We start from the raw sequence: 20,289 nt of genomic DNA on the forward strand, positions 1-20,289 counted from the left end.
CCTTATATGTGACTCTCTTCTTGTATATTCTCCATATTTCCAAGACATTATCCAAGAAAGGAGGGAATCAGGACGAGGATTCAACCTTACTGAATCTGACTTAAGTCAAATCCACAGGTACAGAGGTAGGATTTCAACATAACCTTTTTGTGAGACACAATTAAAATCATGATAAGAAATGATAAAGTTCCACTTAGTCTAGAAGTAGAATTTCGGTAGAGATAAGGAGCAGTTGCAGTAGAGAGGGGAGTTTGAATAAAGGCAGGGACATGTGCAAATACACGGACATGTGTTGTATACAGAATACTCCGTGTGTAGAATACACGGAGAATTCATAGGATGCTCAGTGATTATTCTTAGATGGCCAGAGCATGTTGTTCTAGGCAGGCTAACGTAGGAGACAGGACTGGGAGGGCAAGTTGGGGCTGGATTATCAAGGTTGAGTGCCCTTTATTCTCTGGAATATGAAGTGTAAGAAATGATTTAGGATATCACAACATTTCAAGAAGGTAATTTTGATGTTATTGTGGGCTGGAGATTGTAATGCAGACAGAGTCACAAATGATGGAGACGATGACCCAGGGGAGACCAGGAGGAGGAGTCTTGACTTGTATGTCATGACGGGCGCCTTCAGAAAGGAGGTTTTAGTGGAGTGCTTGGAGGAGAGAACCAGTTTGCACTGGCCTCATTGGTGAGCAGAAAGGGAAGGCAGGAAAGCATTAGCTGTAGAGTTAAGCATGCTGTGAAGTTTGGTGACCAAATAGAGAAGGGAGATGAGTCAGTAGCTGTGAAAACTAAGATCCCAGAAAGGTTTTGCTGGATTGGACATAGGAGGACGCGTTTGTGGGAAGCTGAGTTTATGGAAGGAAGAGTAGGTAGAGGAAGGGAGTTACCGTGAAAGGAAAGTTTCTAGGAATCTTAATTTGGGGCAAAGCCATGATCTTTGATCTGTCCTCTGCTGACAAATGAACCTAGAGTGAGGTCTTGCGACCTTCTTAATTCTCCTAAAGAGCCTTGCATTTTAAGTGGACGAGTCACTTGGAGAAATAAATCAATAGAAAGAAGCTTTTATGTCCTATTATATTTAAAAAATACACACAAGGGCAGGTTTTTTTTTTTTAAATCTTTATGCCCACAGGTTAGAAATGAAAAATTCCAAAGAGAGAGTTGATTCAGCAATAACAAATGAGAGTCTGGTGACGATGCACAAAAAGCTGCGAGAGGTGATGTTTGGAATGATCTTGACTCAGGAAGGGAAGTGTTTCATCTGTGCTGTTTAAGAAACTTGAGAATAGATGCTTACACATGATTTCACATTGATAGTTAAAAGATGGATACTTCTCAATTGAAAGATGAAACACTTCAGGCATCAGAGAATGATACTGCATTGTTGTTGTTTTTTTTTTTACCTTATTTAAATTTTTAATCAACACTCTTGGCACCAGTGTCCAGGAAATGAAAAGATGTATTGTGATGGGAAAGTCTGCTGTTAGCGATTTCTCCAAAGTATTGAAGAGCAATGGTGTCTCTCTGGAGACTAAGGTGTGCCTGATGCAGGCCATGGTCTTTGCAATCACTCGCTATGTGCCAGAGAGTTGGGCAATGACTAGGGAGGATAGAAGGAAAATTGATGCCTTTGAGCTGTGGTATTAGAGGAGACTATAGAATATACCATGGGCTGCTAAGAGAATGAACAGATTTGTCCTGGAAAGGGTTAAACCAGTCTGCTCCTTGGAGGCAAGGATTCTGAGGCTTCATCTGACATATTTTGGACATGTTGCAAGCAGGAACTAGTCCTTGGAGAGGGACATCATGCTTAGGAGAGTGAAGGGACAGCACAGGAGAGGAAGACCCTCAATGAAATGGATTGATTCAGTGACTGTGGTAATGGGGGTGGGTGTGTCAGAGACAGTAAGATTGGCACAGGATAGAGCAGGGTTCAGGGCTGTTGTACATAGGGTCGCTATGAATCGCAGGCAATGCAACAGCACTTAAGAACAAAACCAAAAATGATGATTTAAAAATTATTAATATTTTTATCATTCATATACATTGTGTTTTATAGGTGTACATTGTGTTCCATAAGTTTTCAATTACATTTTATTTAACTCATTTATATTATAGGTTCCCCCCATCCTTCTTTATTTATTTTTGTTTTATACATATTTTTATTTTAACATATTAAGTTCATAACATGATATGCATTGTTTTTCACACTGGATATTTCTCCAACCCTTATTTTAAACATTTAATTGTCAGCAAATGGCAAGTTGCAGAGGAGATGATACATTGGGAAGAATGTAAGACAGAATGGGATGAGAGAGCTCAAATCCTAAAAGCACACCTTAGAATGTTCTGACTGATTCACTCACTCTGACAGCAGTTAGCATCTGCTGTGTGTGTGGCCAGAGAGACCTCAGAAACCAGCCGGGGAAAACCCCGGAAGAGTTTTGTAATTTTAACCTGCCTACAGATAAGCTTTTATATATAATATGACCCTATTTTAGATTATTTTTCATTTAACTTTGACAGGTTATGCACTTTAAGACACAATGCAAAGCATTTTAACTTGAAAAGTAAAAGTACTTTTGTCTGGTGAGTTCTGGTTTGCAGTCTCTGTGTGGCACAAATGGTTAAATAATGCTCATCTACTGACTGCAAGATGCCAAGTCTACCTACAGGTACCTTGCAAGAAAGCCCTGGCAATCCCTTCTGGAAAAATCAGCCATTGACAACCCTGTAGACTGGAGTTCTAATCTGGCACCTATGGGGCTGCCTTGAACTGGAATTGGCTTGACAGTAACTATTCTTGCTTTTTTTTTTTTTAAATGCAGCATTTTAAAATTATTATTATTATTTTTAATTTTTGTGTATACCGTCAAAACAGATCTGACTGGTACAGGAGGAGATTGTTCCTCCTTCAGTGGAGCATCTGATGGATTTGAACCTCACACCTCCAGGATTGCAGTGCAGCTTCCTGCCACTAGGCCACCAGAGCTCGCCTAGTCTTGTTTTAATATACCCGTCAAGAGTAAAAGGTTGTTGTTGTTATGTGTTGAGTTACCTGCAACTTATTGCGACCCTTTGTACAATATCTCTGAACCCTACTCTATCCTTAGCCAGTCTCACTGTTTCCAATACAACGACCCCCATTTCCCCACTTACTGTGTCAATCCAAGGACTGGTCCTTCCTGGCAACATGCCCAAAGTATGTCAGATGGGGTTTCAAAATCCTTATCTCCAGGGATAAATTTGATTTATCTCTCCAGGACAGAACTGTTAATTCTCTTGGGAGTCCATGGTATGTTCAATACTCTTCTCCAGCACCACAACTTAAATGGGATTGATTCGTCTTCTATCATCCTTAATCATTGTCTAGCTTTCATATTCTTAGCAAGTAATTGTGAAGACATGACCTGGATAAGGTGCACCTGAGGCTCTAGAATGACATCATTCCTCTTTAGCACTTTGGTAAGGTCCCTGAAAGCAGGCTTCTCCAATGCAATTTGTCTTGGTTTCCTGACTGCTGGTGCTTAGAGTGTCGATTGTGGAGCTGAGCAAGCTGAAATTGTTGACAATCTCAATCTCTTCTGCGTCATGATGGTTCTAATTGGCCAGTGGTGAGAATCTTTGTCTTCTTGATGTTGAGCTTCAATCCATATTGAAGGCAATAGGTGAAAGCCTTTGACTTTTCTACAACAAACGTTTCAGGTCCTCCTCAGTTTTAGCAAGCAAGGTTGTGTCATCTGCATAAAGCAGGTTGTTGATGAGCCTTCCTCCAATCCTGATGCTGTATTCCTCCTTATAAAGAGGAGTAACATAGTAACTTTTAAAAAGATCATTTTAGATCTTTGGATGAAGGTCCAGCAAGGCGGGACAGATCCTTGGGGGAAGTGGATTGACAAGTGTACTCCAGAGGCTTCATTAGAGAAGCATGTCACCAAAACAGAGCTGAAGCTGTCCTCAGGAGCACGGCCAGATAGGTCACTTAAGGAGTGTCTGATGTTAGCTTGAGTGTCAAGGTCACTGATGAGGAGAACCAAGAGAATTTGAACAAGGAATACAATAGGAGCTAGTTGGCTCGTTCGGTGTTCCATTACTAAACATACGGTTTGGGGTTTGTGTTCTAGATGGGTCTAATGTGAACTATCTGTGAATTTGAGAGAAAGATTCTGTGAGAGTATACCTTCAATTTTATCTTTGTATCTCATTTCCAATTTTGTTCTTGGGATGTAGTATCTTAAATTTCTGGACCAGCTTTCAGAGAAGATGAAGCTGGACCAGATGGCCGCCGAGCTTGGCTTTGACATGCGTCTGGATGTGGTTTTAGCTCGCACAGAGCAGCTGGTCCGACTCGAGAGCCACGCAGTCATTGAAAACAAGACGATCGCCTACAATTTACAGAGAAAGGTGGGGCTGTGAAAACTTGATAGTACTCAGGAAAAGCATTTCTGAGAATCACAAGTATTGGACAATAATTTATCCCTATCATCTTAACAGTCTGGCTGGTAAACATGGTAACATACATGTAGAACTTGAGTCTCTATTTCAAATCTGAGAGGTTGGAAGTATGCCACTAAAGAGTGCATTTTACTGTGAGTAAAGAACCCAAATACAACAGTTGCTATGGAAGTATGTTGTTATTGTTGCGGGCCATCGAGCCAGAACTGACGTGTAGCTGACCCTGGCAGGCAGTAACTCATCTGGGAGGAGATTGCTCATCCGTCTCCCACAGCGTACTAGTGGATTTGAACTGCGTGCCTTTTGGAATTGCAGCACAACTTCTTACTACAAAGGCACCAGGGCTCCATTATCAAGGTGTAAGTATTTTCTTCCCCCCACACATGAAATTCTAGAGCTAGGCAGTGTAGGTCCAACTAGAAACTCTACCTGTAAATACTCCGGGAGCCAGTTTCCTTCCAACTCATTACTCTCTCATTCTTGTTTTATGAACACAAATCATAGTAACATGAAGAACAACAGATTTGAATCCTGTCCTGTCCTGTGCCATCTTCACAATCTCTGACACACTTGAGCCCATTTCTGTAGCTACTGTGTCAATCCACCTGGTTGAGGGTCTTCTCTTTGTCTAGCCCGTCACCTTTCCAAGCATGATGTCCCTCTCCAAGGAATAGCGTCTCCTAGCAACATGCCCAAAAGGATGTGAGCAGATGCTTCACTATCTTTGCCTAGAAGCAGCACTCAGGCTGCACTTTCTCCAAGATTTTTTTTTTTGTTCTATTGACAGCCCATGGGATTATTCAGTACTCTCCTCCAGCACCACAGCTCAAAGGCATCAACTCTTCTGTCGTCCTTATTCATTGTCCAGCTCTCAGTAGCATAGCAAGTGATTGAAAAGACCATGGTCTGAATCAGGTGCACCTTACTCATCAAACAAATAGAAGTAATTTGGAGAGGCTTTAGACTGCAGACTTCCCTAGTTCAATACATCTCCTTAGGTTAGCCCTTCTCCTCATGCTTCATGGTGGTACCTGGATTGGTGCTCCATGCAGAAGGTTAGAAATAATAGACTGTAGAAGATGAAGTGAAAGAGCAAGTGTGAACTGTCTTTTAAAAAGGCTCCCTCTCCCTACATTGAAAAACAAGGAACTCATGCAATATTATTCAAAATGGTGACCCTGGTGGACATTATGCTGAGTGAAATATCTCAGTCACACAGGGACAAATACTGCATAGTGCCACTGTTGTAAAACAGGACTGACATCGGGGTTGGGATGAGACTGAGAAAGATGGGATAAATAATGTATACTGTATTGAAACAGATGAGGGAGGAGGGAGAAAACTGTCTAAAAGGGATATATGATTAGGGATTATTGTCATGACAGGAGTCCAGAACGAAGGCTTCATGGTGGAGTGGACTTGAGGAGAGGGATTGTAAAACAATGAAAGAATTTTACTTTTCAAAGAGAAGAGCGAATTAGGGGGAGGGAGGGGTGGGCAGGGAGAAAAGTGCAACAATGAATGAATGGAAATCGTCAGTCTCTGTACACTTCCATTAAAATGAATAATAATTTAAAAATTTAAAAAAAGGCTCACTGTTTTATAACTCAATTACATAAAACAAATTTAGAAGAAACAAACAAACAAACAAACAAGGGCTTCCTGAAGCTGTGGCACAGGCCTTTTCTGTGGTCATGGACCCCTTTTAGAGTACGTCTAGGTGGCTGAATCTAGCTGCAAAAGCGCCTGGCAAGTGGAGTCTTCAGTCTGGTCGCCGTTTGCCTGGCTAAACGCTCACAGTTTTTATGTTTGGAAGGGAACGAGAGAACGAGATAACATCTCTCCATCTCTGCTTTTGTCTACCTCTGTTGCACTAGAAAGCCAAGAGAGGAGAAGTTGCCTTCTACTCAATCAAAAGAAAAGCTAGAAACAGCTTAGACTGAATAAGTGGGCGAATAAAAAGGATAAAAATATGAGTATTAGTGACATAATTATTGGTATTGAGGAAAGAGAGGGGAAAACACAGATGTGTTCTTAGAATAATCCACAGAAAAACTTGGTGATAGGGTGGTGGTGTGCAGGCTGTGTGATGAGGCACATCTGGGCTTCCAAGTTGGGGCCACCACGTTGTGTGACCTTGAGCAAATTGTTTCCTCATATTTAAGATGAAGAAGAGACTTAGCTCTTGAAGTAGTTAATAATTGCAATGTTTTTGCCTGTGACATGCTCACAGGAATAGTATTGTATGAGCATATCATGCACTTCGTGTACGTAGGAGCCTACTCTGAGAGGGGCTTGCGTGGTTTATGTAAAACCCCAGAGTATGTGTATTGTTTGTATAAAAATACAGTAATAATACTTTTGAACTCTTGGTTCATAAAAGATGTTCTATTTACTTTTGGTCTCTTCTCTCATCATTAGCATTTCTTTTTATAAGAAAGTACACAAATTCTATTACCAGTTGAAAAATTCAGCTATAATTTTTTCTAGAGTTTGCAGATAATTGATTTCCTTCCTTAATACCCAATGCTATTCCTTCTTACATTTTATATGGTAATAAAAATTACTAGTGTAAGACTTTCCAGTGTTGATGTGCAATAGAGAGAAATTTGCCACGAAGAAGCTCAAAGAAGGGGATTGTCTTGGTTTCCTAGTGTTAGCTAGTCCTTTAAAGGGAGTGGCTTTTAAAACATAATTTTTTTTCCTCTCACAGTGCTGGAGGCTGAACATACAAATCAGCCTTGTAAACCTCTCATAGTTTCTGCCATCTGCAAGTAGTCATTAAGATTCCTTTGCTTTTTAAAATTTTTTTAATTGATTTTCATATAGTAATATCTTTACAATATGTTTCATTAATATACATATTCCCATACTAGTTTATTTACAAATTTTGAGTACAAATTTGAACCAATTCTTTCAATTTCCCTCACCTCTCCACCCATTTGCACAAATTGTACAACCCCATGATTAATTTCCCCCTCCCCCTGCACATCCACATCTTTCTGCTTCCAGCCTCTCCCACCCCTCTTGGATCCTTATACTCATTCTACAAGAATGGTTTTACTGGATCTATCTATGGGCTTTCCCCCTTTTGTGCACCACTCCTTGTCTCTCCCCTTTTTTTATAAGAGACTGCTCAGAAGGGAGTAGATTTAGGAATCACACTCTCCTATGTGACCTTGTTTTTAACCCAACCTCAAATGATAGTAAAAAGAAATTCCTATTCCCAAGCAAGGCCATGTTCACGGTCGTAAGGACTGGGATGCCAACATACCTTTTTTGGGGGGGAGGTAGTTCATGCTTCACAGAGGTTGTGTTAGAGAAGTCTTCAAAGGGCCCTGTTGGAAAGTCATTTGTGGCATGGACAAGGCCATCTGTGTGGCAAGAGGGTCCAGCCTGCATTTTAGGCTCTCCTTCATACTCTTAAGTAACTCTTGATAAGTGAAATGTGGGTAATTAGGGAGATTGTGAGGCTTTTCAGCTCCCAAACCTGCTTATTCCACAGGAGTCTGTATCCTAGTGTTTGGAACAGCAGAGAGGCTTCTGTATTTAATATCCTCCTTACTACTTGTCACATGTGAAACCCGGGAAGTGTTTTCCTGCCACCCTCCTTAGTGTCCATCAGCTTTTTCTAAAACTCACTATAATTTCCTTCATCAAGTTTGATTGTCAGTGCTAAGTGCTGCTAGAGGACTTTGGTGTCTGGCTTGTGGAGGTGTCATGGCCCAGGCAAGTGACAAAGACGTCTTCAGTGAGCTAATAATGTCCTTAAGTTCCTTTCATCCCCAAGATTTTAAGTACACACACAAAGCTTTCTTTAGCCATGTCCTGGGGTAGTTTACTTAAAGAAAGATATCAGCACTCATGCTTGGTGTCACTAGGCCAGTTCTGATCAATTGAAATGTGTCAGCCTAGCTTTGTAGCCTTTATTTAACCTTTATTTATCTTCTTTATAACGTCTTTCAGAAACATCAGTGTAGGTATAGTTGTTGTTGGGTGTTGGAGAGGATATTTTACCTTTTGATGTTTTATTGTGTCCTGCTCTTGATAAGCCCACTTCAAAAAGAAAGAAAGAAAGAACTCCATTATTTTTGTTATGATGCACATGATTTTGGAGGGAATCAGATGTTGAAAACGCACCCTGCATCCCCTTTGACCCCTTTTTCCCACATTTAGCAGCCACAGAATTAATTCCTGGAGACAATATACTAAAAAAAATAAAATCAGGAAAAGGAATCAAGTAATTTATTTTGTTGGTTTATAATTTTTAAAAGCTGAAATGTAGATAAGATCCACATTAGTTGAGTAATGAATTGATATTTACTGCTAGTCTCATTTATTATTATTATTATTTTAAATCTCTGTTTCTATGAAACCAGCTAAAGACCCAGAAAGAACGGCTGGAAAGCAAAGAACTGCACATGGCGCTGCTCCGGCAGAAGATAGCGCAGCTGCAGGAGGAGAAGCAGGTGCGCACGGCCTTGGCGGTGGAGAGGGACGAGGCCACCGTCACCATCAGGAAGTTGGAGAAGAAGGTGGAGAGACTGCAGAAGGAGCTGAGTGCGAGCAGAGAGGCCAACATGGAGCTCAAGGCTAAACTCGCCGACACCAATGAGCTCAAGGTAGGTGCCCGGCTTCATTCCTTAGTGCTTTTTTAGTTTTGCTAGTCATGTTACTTTGGAGAGGTTCCTAACAGCTGACTTTCCCATCGCAATACGTCTTTTAATTTCCTGGCTGCTGGTGCCAAGAATGTTGACTGTGGAGCCAAGTAGACTAAAGCTGTGAACAATCTCAATCTCTTCACCATCCATCCTGATGCTGCCAATTGGTCCAGTGGTGAGAATCTTTGTCTTCTTGATATTGAGCCTCAATCCATATTGGAGGCTGCAGCCCTTGACCCTCTGCAGCAAACATTTCAGGTCCTCCTCAGTTTCAGCAAGCAGGGTTGTGTCATCTGCATAGCACAGATTGTTGATGAATCTTCCATCAATCCTCATGCCACACTTCTCCTCATAGAGCCAGCCTCTCAGATAAACTGTTCTGCATATAGAACACATCCCTGGCGTACACCCTTCCCAATTTTGAACTATGCTGTGTTTCCTTGCACTGTTCTGATGACTGCCTCCTGGTCCAAGTATAGTTTTTGCATTAGCACAATCAAGTATTCTGGCATTCCCATTCTTCTAAGAGTCAGGCAGGGACCTCTCCAAAGTACTGAAGAACAATGGTTTCACTCTGGAGACTAAGGTGCACCTGATACAGGCCATGGTCTTTGCAATCAGTTGTTATGCATCAGAGAGTTAGACAATGACTAGGGAGGATAGAAAGATAATTGATGCCTTTGAGCTGTGGTGCTGGAGAAGAGTGTTGAATATACCATGGACTGCTAAGAAAACAAACAGGTTCATCCTGGAGAGGGTTAAACTGGGCTGCATCTTGGAGGCAAGGATTCTGAGGCTTCATCTGACATACTTTGCACATGTTGCAAGGAGGGACCAGTGCGTGGAGAGGAACATCATGCTTGGGAGGGTGGAGGGACAGCACAGGAGGGAAGACCCTTTATGAGGTGGATTGATTCAGTGACTAGGGTAATTGGGGTGGTTGTGTCGGAGGCAGTGAGATTGGCACAGAACAGAGCAGGGTTTAGGGTTGTTGCACATAGGGTTGCCTTTGAGTCAAAAGCCACTCGATGACACATAGCAACAACAACAACAACAACAACAACAACAACAACAACAACAACAGTCATGTAACAACTTATGCATGAGAGTCTGGTACAGAAACTACCAGAAGACTTTATCAGAAAATAGAATAGGAAAACTCTGAATTTCTAGAGTTGAGAGAAAAAAAAAATCATCATTGAAGTTACCATATTACAATTCTGTCCCTTTAATCTCTGATGATTAATGACTTGTCCTGGAAACCCAAAGACAGGTGGTTCAAATCCACAAGTTACTTGGAAGGAGTAAGATGGACAATCTCCTCCTTATTGTGTGATTTACAGCCTTTGAAAACCTGTTGGAAGATCAGCTGTGAGTCTGTTTCAACTCAACGGCCATGAATTAGTTAATATTTGAAAATAAAGCTGTAAATACTATGTGAAAAATCCATTAAAGAGGGGTGAGGGTAAGCATGATTGTACAGAAAATAATAGCACATTTAAATGCAATGGTCAAAGAACAAGAGTGTCAGTTTAAATACTAAGCCACACTGGACCCAGACCATGGTAATTTCAGTGGCTGAATACACGTGTGTCCTTGGAGAAGGACATCATCCTCAAAAGGGTGGAGGGACAGTGCAGGAGAGGAATACCCCCAGTGAGATAGACTGATGCAGTAACTGGGGTAATAGGGGTTGTTGTTGTTGTTGTTAGGTGCTGTCGAGTCGTAGACAATCCATAGCGACCCTATGAATGAAAGGGCTGAGCACTGTTCATTGAGTTTCCGGAGGCAAACTATTTCAGAAGTGGATGCCACCACTCCTGCTTCCAGGCTTGTTTTTGTTGGGAAGCTCCAGCAAACACTGTCCACCAGGGGTAACCATTACTACATTTGGCACATCAGTTTCACAGTGTTCAGCAACACAGCAACCACAAGTTACCTCTGTACAGCAATGCACAGACCAGTGCTTACCACCTTGGGCTTGGTAGCTTGTGTTTTCAATTTCAATAAGGGTTGGTGTGTCTAAATTAGTGAGACTGGCTCAGGACAGGGAAGGGTTCAGAGCTGCTGTGCATAGGTTGGCTACGGGCCACAGGTGATGCATATATGGGTGGCACATCCCACTCTGATGCTCTGGGGCCACCATGAGTAGACATCCACGCGATGGCAACTTGGCGATGGTGGTGGTGTGACGTTAGGGACTGTGTAGGGGTTATCATAGGAATTTGCTTGGGAAGACATAGGAAAATGGACGTGAAAATTGGACACTGAGTGAGAAAGGCTGCAGAAGGATGTATGCCTCTGAGGTGTGGTGTAGGAGATAAGTATGGGTTATCCCACAGACGGCCTGAAGGATAAACACAGCTGGCCTGGAGAATGTACAACCAAGTGCCCCCTGGAGGCCAGGAGGGTGTATCTTCATCGCATATACTAGGAGCATGTGGTCAGGAGGGGCTGGTTCTTGGCAAAAGACCTCATGCTGGGGAAGGTGGAGGGTCAGAGAAAGAGAGAGGGAGACTGTCTAAGAGATGAACTGACTTGTTGACTGGAACAGGCTCCAGTATATCAGAGTCCACGGAGATGGCACAGGACGGGGCAAGGTCTGGTTCCATTTTCATAGGGTCACTCTGACTAGTAGGCAACTCAGAGGCACTTAGTAACAGTGGCAACAACAATAGCAAAAACTGGACACCAGAGGAACCCATGGGGGAAAACCGTTGACAAGCTCAGCTCCTTGTCCTAGAGGTTTGAGTTCACCTAGAAGTACCTCAGAATAAAGGCCTGACACCCTCCTGGGAAACCAGCTAGTGCAAACCTCATGAAGCACCTTCCACTCTGATGCCCCGTGGCCACCATGAGTAGGCATCCACTCCATGGCAACTGGTGATGGTGGTAGTTGTGACATTAGGGACTGCATAGGGGTCTATCACATAGGAATTTGCTCGGGAAGACATAGAAAAATGGACATCACTGTTTACTGAGATGACTCGGGCAGGTAATGGCAGTTACACTGTACCATTTATGTGATGAGGAAGCGTACCCATGATTTGGGGCATTTAAATTCTAATGAATATGTTCTTGTTATGTTCTTTCGAATCACCTGTGACCCATGGCGACCCTATGCACAGCAGCTCAGAACCCTGCCCTTTCCTGAGCCAGTCTCACTAATTCTGAACCCCCCAATACCCCAGTTACTGTGTTAATCTGTCTCATCCGGTGTCTTCCTCTCCTGCACTGTCCCTCAATCCTTTTGAGCATGATGTCCTTCTCCAAGGACTGATCCCTCTTGGCCATGTGCTCAAAGTTACGTGGAGTTTCAAAATCCTAGCCTCCAAGGAGAAACTTGGTTTCACCCTCTCCAAGACAGAACTATTGGTTTTCTTGGCAGTCCATGGTATATTCAAGACTCTTCCTAGAAGAAGAATACAGTTCATATATTTACAATGTTGTGTGTAGAGGCCACTGTTAACACTAAGTGACAAGATACAGATAGCATCGTGGGTAGACAGTAGAATGACAGAAATGTTCTCACTACCTAAATGGAGTGCTTCTAAAACAGACTTTTGGAATCTCCTCAAGTCTGCAAAGGGATCAGTAGGGAAAAAGGATTGAGTAGGAGCCAGCCTTTAAGATGTGCAGTGGGGACATTATGTTAGAAGCTGTTTCCTACTGGGTTCTCCCTTCTAATTAGCGTGCCACCCTCAGAAGCCCTTTTGTCATCAAGACTTGGCCCTGACGCAGAGACTTCCTTCCCTTGAGAGGAGGGAGCTCTGGGGGCCAGGTTTTAATACCTTGTGACAGAGCAGACTTGAAGAATCATGTCGTTGCTCTGTTTGTATGTTTGAAGACGACGGGGAAGCTCTGGTGGTGGAGTCTACAGAGACTTGTCCCACTTACCCAGAGGCCGCATCTCTCTGGCTGCTAGAATCCACCAGCAGCTCTGTGGGAGAAAGATCGGTGATCTCCTGTGCCATTTACAAGCCCAGGAACGCAATGCTGGATCAGTTAGGAATCAGTTCTGACTCCATGGCAATGAATTTCAAGTGTTTTTGGTGAAAATTGTGATTTGAGTGAAAGATTTTGCAAAGTGTATTGGATTTTCCCCCCATCAAGTCATGAATGTTTTGCTCTATAACATCAGTCACAATACACACAGTGTCTGATCATCCAGCCCATTCATTTCATATTAGACTTCCCCCTTCACTCGTCTTAATAAGTATTTGTCTACTAATGAATTTTTATACTCCCTCACCATTTCCTTTCTCTTGTAACCAGGTTAGAATGACTCCCTCTGTATATAAGCCTTTCTCTAGCTTTTTGTAATGGTGATTTTATACAGTGTTTGTCCTTTGGTGACCAAGGACATTATGCTGAGTGAGGCTTGCATTTGGAGTCCCCTAAGAAGGAAGCGCTGTCCCTCCACCCTCTCAAGCATGACGTCCCTCTCCAAGGACTGGTCCTTCCTTGCAACATGTCCAAAGTATGTCAGATGGAGCTTTAGAATCCTTGCCTCCAAGGAGCGGCCTGGCTTCACAGGACAAACCTGTTCTTCTCCAGGAAAAACCTGTTCATTTCCTTGGGAAGGTGGAGGGGACAGCACAAGAGAGGAAGACCCTCGGTGAGATGGATTGATTCAGTGACTGGGGTAATGGGGGTAGATGTGTCGGAGATAGTGAGATTGGCACAAGATAGGTCAGGGTTTAAGGCTGTTGTACATAGGGTCACTATGAGTTGCAGACGACTCAACGGCACACAACAACAACAACAAGAAAGGAACAGGCATGCTCAGGGCAGTGGAGATGTTAGCATGCAGAAAGGGAAGCATCTGTGGGTGCAGTGGTTGAGGGAGTATTAGAGATAAGTAAGCCTCTTCTGCCCTGTCACCCCTTCTGACCTATGGAGGGATGGGGTGCGTGGGGCAGGAGCCCCGAGGTCAGCCTGTAGTTGCCCCCAGCTTGACTGAAAAGTCTGGGAAGCCCTTAGATGGGAAGCCTGGATTGCACGCCATCTCCTGGAGCCTGGGGGTCAGTTTTGCCTCTTGGGGTTCTGGAAGAGAGCTAACAATGCAGCCGGAGAGCTCACTATGGGAGCAGTGAGTGTCTCCCTCAGTGAGGGACAGAGTGGCCCTGTCTGGAGACTCAGGACAGATCACCTACACTCTGATGCCAAGGCAAGGACCAATACACTTTGAATTCACAAAGGTGGATTGTGATGGGTAATTCTGTGTGTCAGTTGGCTGGGCTCTGGTCAATTAGCAGTCCAGCCTTTGTAGATAGAGCTGGTCAGCTTCCTCTAGTCCAGTAGATTGCCTTTGATAATATGGACGAGGACCATCATCCAATCAGTGAAAGGTCCTAGGTGTAAAAACAGGCTTCCCAAAGAAGGAGGAATTGTGCCTGAAGATGGTAACAGAAATCCTGCCTGAATTGTCATGCTGCCACCTGCCCTGTTGGTTTCAGGCTTGTCAGACCCTATAATTGCTTTAATCAACTCATTGGAAGGAAAGACAGATGAGAGAGAAGGAAGGAACAGGGGGAAGGGAGAGGGAAAGAGAGAGGAGAGAGGGAGGGCAAGGACATAGCTCTGTTTGTATACCTAGATCTCTCTCCATCCCCTTGGAGAACTTTGACTGACAAAGCCCATGACCTGATCTTGACTTTGATGAGTCAACCTTGGCAAAGGTCATCTGTAGGTATTAGTTACAAGAAGGATCCCAGATCATAATGTGGACTTTAACTCCTCTCCTGTGCCACTAGAGTTTTCTTCCACCAAGACCCCATTTCAAGAAGAAAAAGGGGACAGAAGAAACCCAGGAAAGTTGAGTAACACATGAGAAAAACCAAACTCTAAGTAGAGGAAATGTGGTTAGTTGCAAAATACCACCTGCTCTAACAGTATGGTCAACAGTACGGTGTGATGGTGCTTGAGAAGTGGTTCTTGTTTTCAGAAGACTACAGCTCGTCCTGAATTGACCTGGCTGGCCTGGTGTTAGCTGTTCCTCATATGGGTGAGGTGTGTGGACAGGTCCTTCCTGAGCTGGTGGCACCTGTTCCCCCAACTTCCACACTTAGGGGCTACAAGAGCACTGTTGTTGTTGTATGCAGCCATGGTGGAACCCCTGGCTGACTCTCCAGTGGATTTTCAGAGGCAGTTAATCATATAAGAGATTACCCATCCTTCCATGGAGCAGCTGGTGGATTTGAACCTCGTGCTTTGGGGACTGCAGTACTGCTTTGTTACCACTTGACAACCAGAGCTCCCTACAAGAGCACTGCTTTGTTAGAGAAAGACCAAAACACTCCTAATTGCTTTTCATTCACAGGGACCCTTCAGCACAGAGTATAAATGCTCCATAGTGTTCTTAGGCTGCAAATCTCTATGCCACAGACTGTTTCATCTTGTTACTACAGATTGACTAGAGGATTCAAACCACCAACATTTTTATTAGCAGTGAAATACTTTCATTACAGTGTAACCAGGAGATTTACAGAGAAAAGCTGAAAGTCATTGCCAGTGAGCGGATTCTGGTTCATGAAAGCTCTCTTAGCTCAACTCAACTCAACTCAACTCAACTCAACTCAACTCAACTCAACTCAACTCAACTCAACTCAACTCATTGCCATCAAGTCAGACGTAATAGGTGACCATCCCTTGGGTTTTCAGAGGCTTAAAATAGCACAAGCAGAGATTATCTATCTTTCTTCTGCTGAACTGCTAGTGACTTTGAAGTGGCAGCATTGGGTCTGCAGTGCAACCTCCTACCCACTGGACCACCTATTGTTAGGTGCTGTTGAGTTGTGTACGACTCATAGTGACCCTATGAAGAAGAGTTGAACCCTGTTCTATCCCATGCCATCCTCATTATCTCGGATAAACTTGCACCCATTGCTGCAGTCGCTGTGTCAATCCATCTCATTGGGATCCTCTTCTCTTTTGCTGACTTTCCAAGCATGATGTCACTTTCTAAGGGATGGCCTCTTCTAGCAACATGCCTGAAATGTGAGAGATGAAGCTTTGCCATCTTTGCCTCCAAGGAGCACCCTGGTTGCACTTTCCCCCAAACATCTGTTCTTTTGGCAGTTTGTGGCATATTCAGTGCCTTTCTCCCACACCACAACTCAAAGGCACCCATTCTGTCATTCATTGTCCAGCTCTTAGATTGTAGTTCAAAGTGAAGCTGAAGAAAAGGATATATGGTTCATAAGAACCAAAATATGAGCTTGAGTCTATTTCACCTGAATTTAAGAATCATCTCAAGAACAGGTTTGAGGCATTGAGTAACAGGGATTGAACACCACAGAAACTTTGGGATGACGTCAAGGATATCATCCATGAAGACAGCAAAAGGTCATTATTAAGACAGAGGAAGGGGGGAAAAAACACCCCACAATGGATGCCACAAGAGGCTATGAAAATTACATTAGAGCACCAAGAAGCCAAACAAAAGAAGGAGATGCTGGAGTAAAAGAGCTTCTTAACAGAAGATTTCAAAGGCAACTCGTGAAGACAAAACAGAGTATTATAACAAAATGTGCAAAGAGCTGGCATTAGAGAATCAGAAGGGAAGGACTTGTTAGGCATTTTTCAAGCTGAAAGAACAGAAAAACAAACTTACGACTGAAATTGCAATCCTGAGAGATGGCATGGCAAAATCTAGAATGTTCCAAGCCACCTACAGGACAAAGTAAAAACTGCCCCTTATGATTTCCAGAACTATGATCTTTGCTGAAGCTGCCTGTCTCATCTTTCATTTCTGGAGCAGCTGGTAGGTTCAAACCACTGACCTTTCAGTTAGTAGTCACTTTAACCATCATACCCCCAGAACGCCTTGGAATAAAACAAAGTAAACCCCCGCCATTGAGTTGGTTCTAACTTACAGTGACCCTCTGGTCAGATTTCTAAGGCTGTAAATGTTCATAGCCAGAGATTGCTTTCTTTCTCCTGGGGAGTGGCTAGTGGTTTTAAACTCCTTATCTTTAAGTTAGCCCTGTGGGGGCTGATGTATTGGAGTCAGTGATACCGGCTCAGGATAGGGCAGAGTTCAGAGCTATTGTGCATAGAGTCACTATGAGTTGCAGGCAACTTGGTGACACATAACAACAACACGTCTTGTATTGAGACACTAGGGTTCCTTATAGAGAATAGAAGGTCTCAAAATACTTTCTCAGAAGCAAGGATGGTGTGGCTTTGTCTCATGTTCTTCATACAAGTTTTCAGGAAGTCCCAGTGTCTTGAGAAGGACGTTATATCTGGTAAAGCGGAGCACTTGTAGACCCTCGGTGAGATGGAACAACACAGTAGCTGCAACACTGGTCTCCATCAGCAACGACTGTGAGCAGGGTACAGGGCTTTCTTCTGTTGTACACAGGGCTGCTCTGATGACACCTAACAATAGCACGTACTTTTTTTCTTTTAAATTTTATTTTATTAACTTTAATGTCTACAGAGATTTTGGATTTCCATTCATTCATTGTTGCATTTTTCTCTCTGCCCACCCCTCTCCCACCCCAGTTCGCTCTTCTCTTTAAAAAGTAAAAAAAAAAAAAAAATCTTTCATTGGTATACAGTCCCCCCCACCCCTCCACCCCAAGAACACTCCACTATGCAGTCTTCATTCTGGACTCTTGTCATGACCATAATACCCTGATCATATATCGCTTTTAAACTGTTCTTTCCCTCATCTGTTTCAATGCATGTACTTTTACAGAACTCAGAAAGAAAACATGAAGGAAATGGAAGTGAGAAATAAGACAGCAAACAGTGGGGTAATAGCATGGAACAACAACAACAACAAAAAAGTGACTTCATCACTCAAGCGAGCACTTAATGCAGACCTGTGCAAATAAAGCAAGCTGCTGGGCTTAGAAAGAAGCAAGGAGAACCCACAGACTTTAAAGAATACTTTTGAAAAATTCTGTTTAACTTCTAAGAGGTGGTGGTATTTAGAGAAGATATGGCCAATCAGGAAGCATACAATTTTTCTTAAATACAGATTTAAAAATGAATGTTCTTTCAATATCTTCTGCCAAGACTTGACAAACATCGATCACTTCTCAATTCTGTCTTTATATTTAGCTCAACATTGCTTCTGATCATGGAATTTTTTACTTCTGTTAATATGGGAATAAATAGTATTACTAAGGAAACTGATAGTGTTTTGAACTCTTAGGTACAAATATGAATGACTTGAGGACAATAAAGGTGCTTCTTTTTCCCACTGGAGGTTGTGACATCAGATGAGGAAGTGGGATAGTGTAGGTAAACAGGTGACTGAGTAGATGACACCAGAAACAGGAGTACAATTTCCAGATCCTGGCTTAGAATATTAGCATAATGGGTTTCCTGCATAAGTGTGTGTGTATTTCCAAACCAAAAGTGGGGAGTTCAAATGGAAGTTCAAATTGACCAGTTGCTCCTTAGGAGAAAGATGGACAGTCTCCTCTCCTGTGATTTATAGTCTCTGAAAACCCACTGGAGGGTCAGCTATGAGTAAGTAAGCTGACAGCCATGAGTAGGCAAGTGAGTTTGCTTTACTACTGCAGCTCACATAGTATGGCCTTTGCTTGGTATTAAAGCATTATTTATATGTTAACTCTACTGTTGGTCTTTTCTCACTAAGATGATTAAAGTGTTGCTAACAATTGGCATGAGCGTAGTCTTACACACAATTGCAAATGCAGATTCTAAAGTTTTGTGGTGGTACTTCAGAGAACCCAGAAAGTGGTTTATGCTACATATGGGAAGACAGTTGTCACATGGCCTGTATCAGTTAGGATCGTGGTCAGCTAACTATACTGTATCATCTTAGTCTCTCACATAGTGAAGGCAGCTTAAACAAGAGAGATGCTTATTTCTTTCTCATTGAGTGGAAAGGAAGCATAAACATAGACATTTTTGGTAGGTGTGACAGTGTCATGATTATTAGCAAATCAGGGTTAGTTCCATGTTCTCTTCTACCACTCTAGCAATCATTCATTTTTCAGGGCCACTTCTTAGGCCAAGATAGCTGCTGGGAACTCCAGTTCTATTCGAATCACCACCATTCAGGGAAAGGCTGGAGCTTTCCAGGACTGATGCCACTTCTTACATTTCCATTAGAGAAATCTGGTGGCTTAGTGGTAAGGAGTTGCACTGCCAATGCACAGGCATGTAGTTAAAATCCATCAACTGCTCCAGGGAGGAAAGATGGGTAATCTCCACCCAGGTGCTTTACAGAGTCTGAAAACCTCCTGGAGGGTCAGCTATGAGTCATCTCTGACTTAACGGCACATAATAACAACTACAACACAAAGCCATTGGCCAGAACCTATGTCACCAGACCTCACTTAGATATTATCATCCTGAGAAATTGTGTCTTTATTCTGGGCCTCGTGAAGCAAACAACTCAACTTGATCTTTACCTTCAGTTTCTGAGCGCTAACTCTTGAGAATATTTGAGGATTTATGGAAATAAGTGGAAGGTTGGTCAGGCCACAAAGGTCACCTCATTTATGAGCCTCAGGAATGATGGTGTTGTTGTTTTCTGTTGTTGATTTGGAACTGACTCATAGCTTACCCTCCATCCAGCATGTTTTCAGAGGTTGTGAATTGCATGGGAGGAGATTCCCATCTTTCTCCCTTGAAACTGAAACTGTTGGTGGATTTTAACTATGTGCCTTTGAGTTGGCAATGCTATCTTTTATCCAGTAGACCACCAAAGCTTCCTTCAGGAATGGAAGGGACATGATTTAATCAATCATGCACATTTAAAGAGGCTCCAGTCGTACTGTGCAATGGGCCTCTGTGGAAGCTCTGGATATGAGAGTTCCTGGAGCTTCCTGGCTGGTGAAAGACATCCTTACACATAGAGATCAGTCTTTCCCTTTGAGACATAGAAGCTGTGCATTGGAAGCCCTCATGGGCCTTGGCCCACATGTCTCTTCTTTAGGTTGATCCTGATTTGTATCCTTTGGCTGTGATAAGTCTGTAGTCACATAGTATGTTCTCTGCAAATTCTAGGAATCTATTGAGAAATGATTGAACCCAAAGGAGAAATGAGAGCCACCAGGTGAAAGTGAGGGTGCCCAGGGATCTCTGAGCTTGTGGCTGCTACTCTGATTGGGTGGTGGAGAACAGGTCAGCATTAAGGTAGTCACGTGGACTCCGAGCTTACACCTGGCATCTGCTT

At 42.9% G+C, this 20,289-nt stretch overlaps 1 protein-coding gene across 1 annotated transcript in view; it reads left to right on the forward strand.

The window, feature by feature from the left end:
• The window catches only part of CCDC170 (coiled-coil domain containing 170), a 159,795-nt gene that overhangs the window by 119,939 nt on the left and 19,567 nt on the right, over positions 1–20,289 (forward strand). The window contains exons 8-9 of the mRNA XM_006882803.1: positions 4,237–4,410; positions 8,841–9,083. Coding sequence (XP_006882865.1) covers positions 4,237–4,410; positions 8,841–9,083 — 417 coding nt within the window. The remainder of the gene's footprint in view (positions 1–4,236; positions 4,411–8,840; positions 9,084–20,289) is intronic.

The sequence above is a fragment of the Elephantulus edwardii genome, unplaced genomic scaffold (genome assembly GCF_000299155.1).
Source record: "Elephantulus edwardii isolate Elephantulus edwardi_28Jun2011 unplaced genomic scaffold, EleEdw1.0 scaffold00024, whole genome shotgun sequence".
Lineage (NCBI taxonomy): Eukaryota > Metazoa > Chordata > Mammalia > Macroscelidea > Macroscelididae > Elephantulus > Elephantulus edwardii.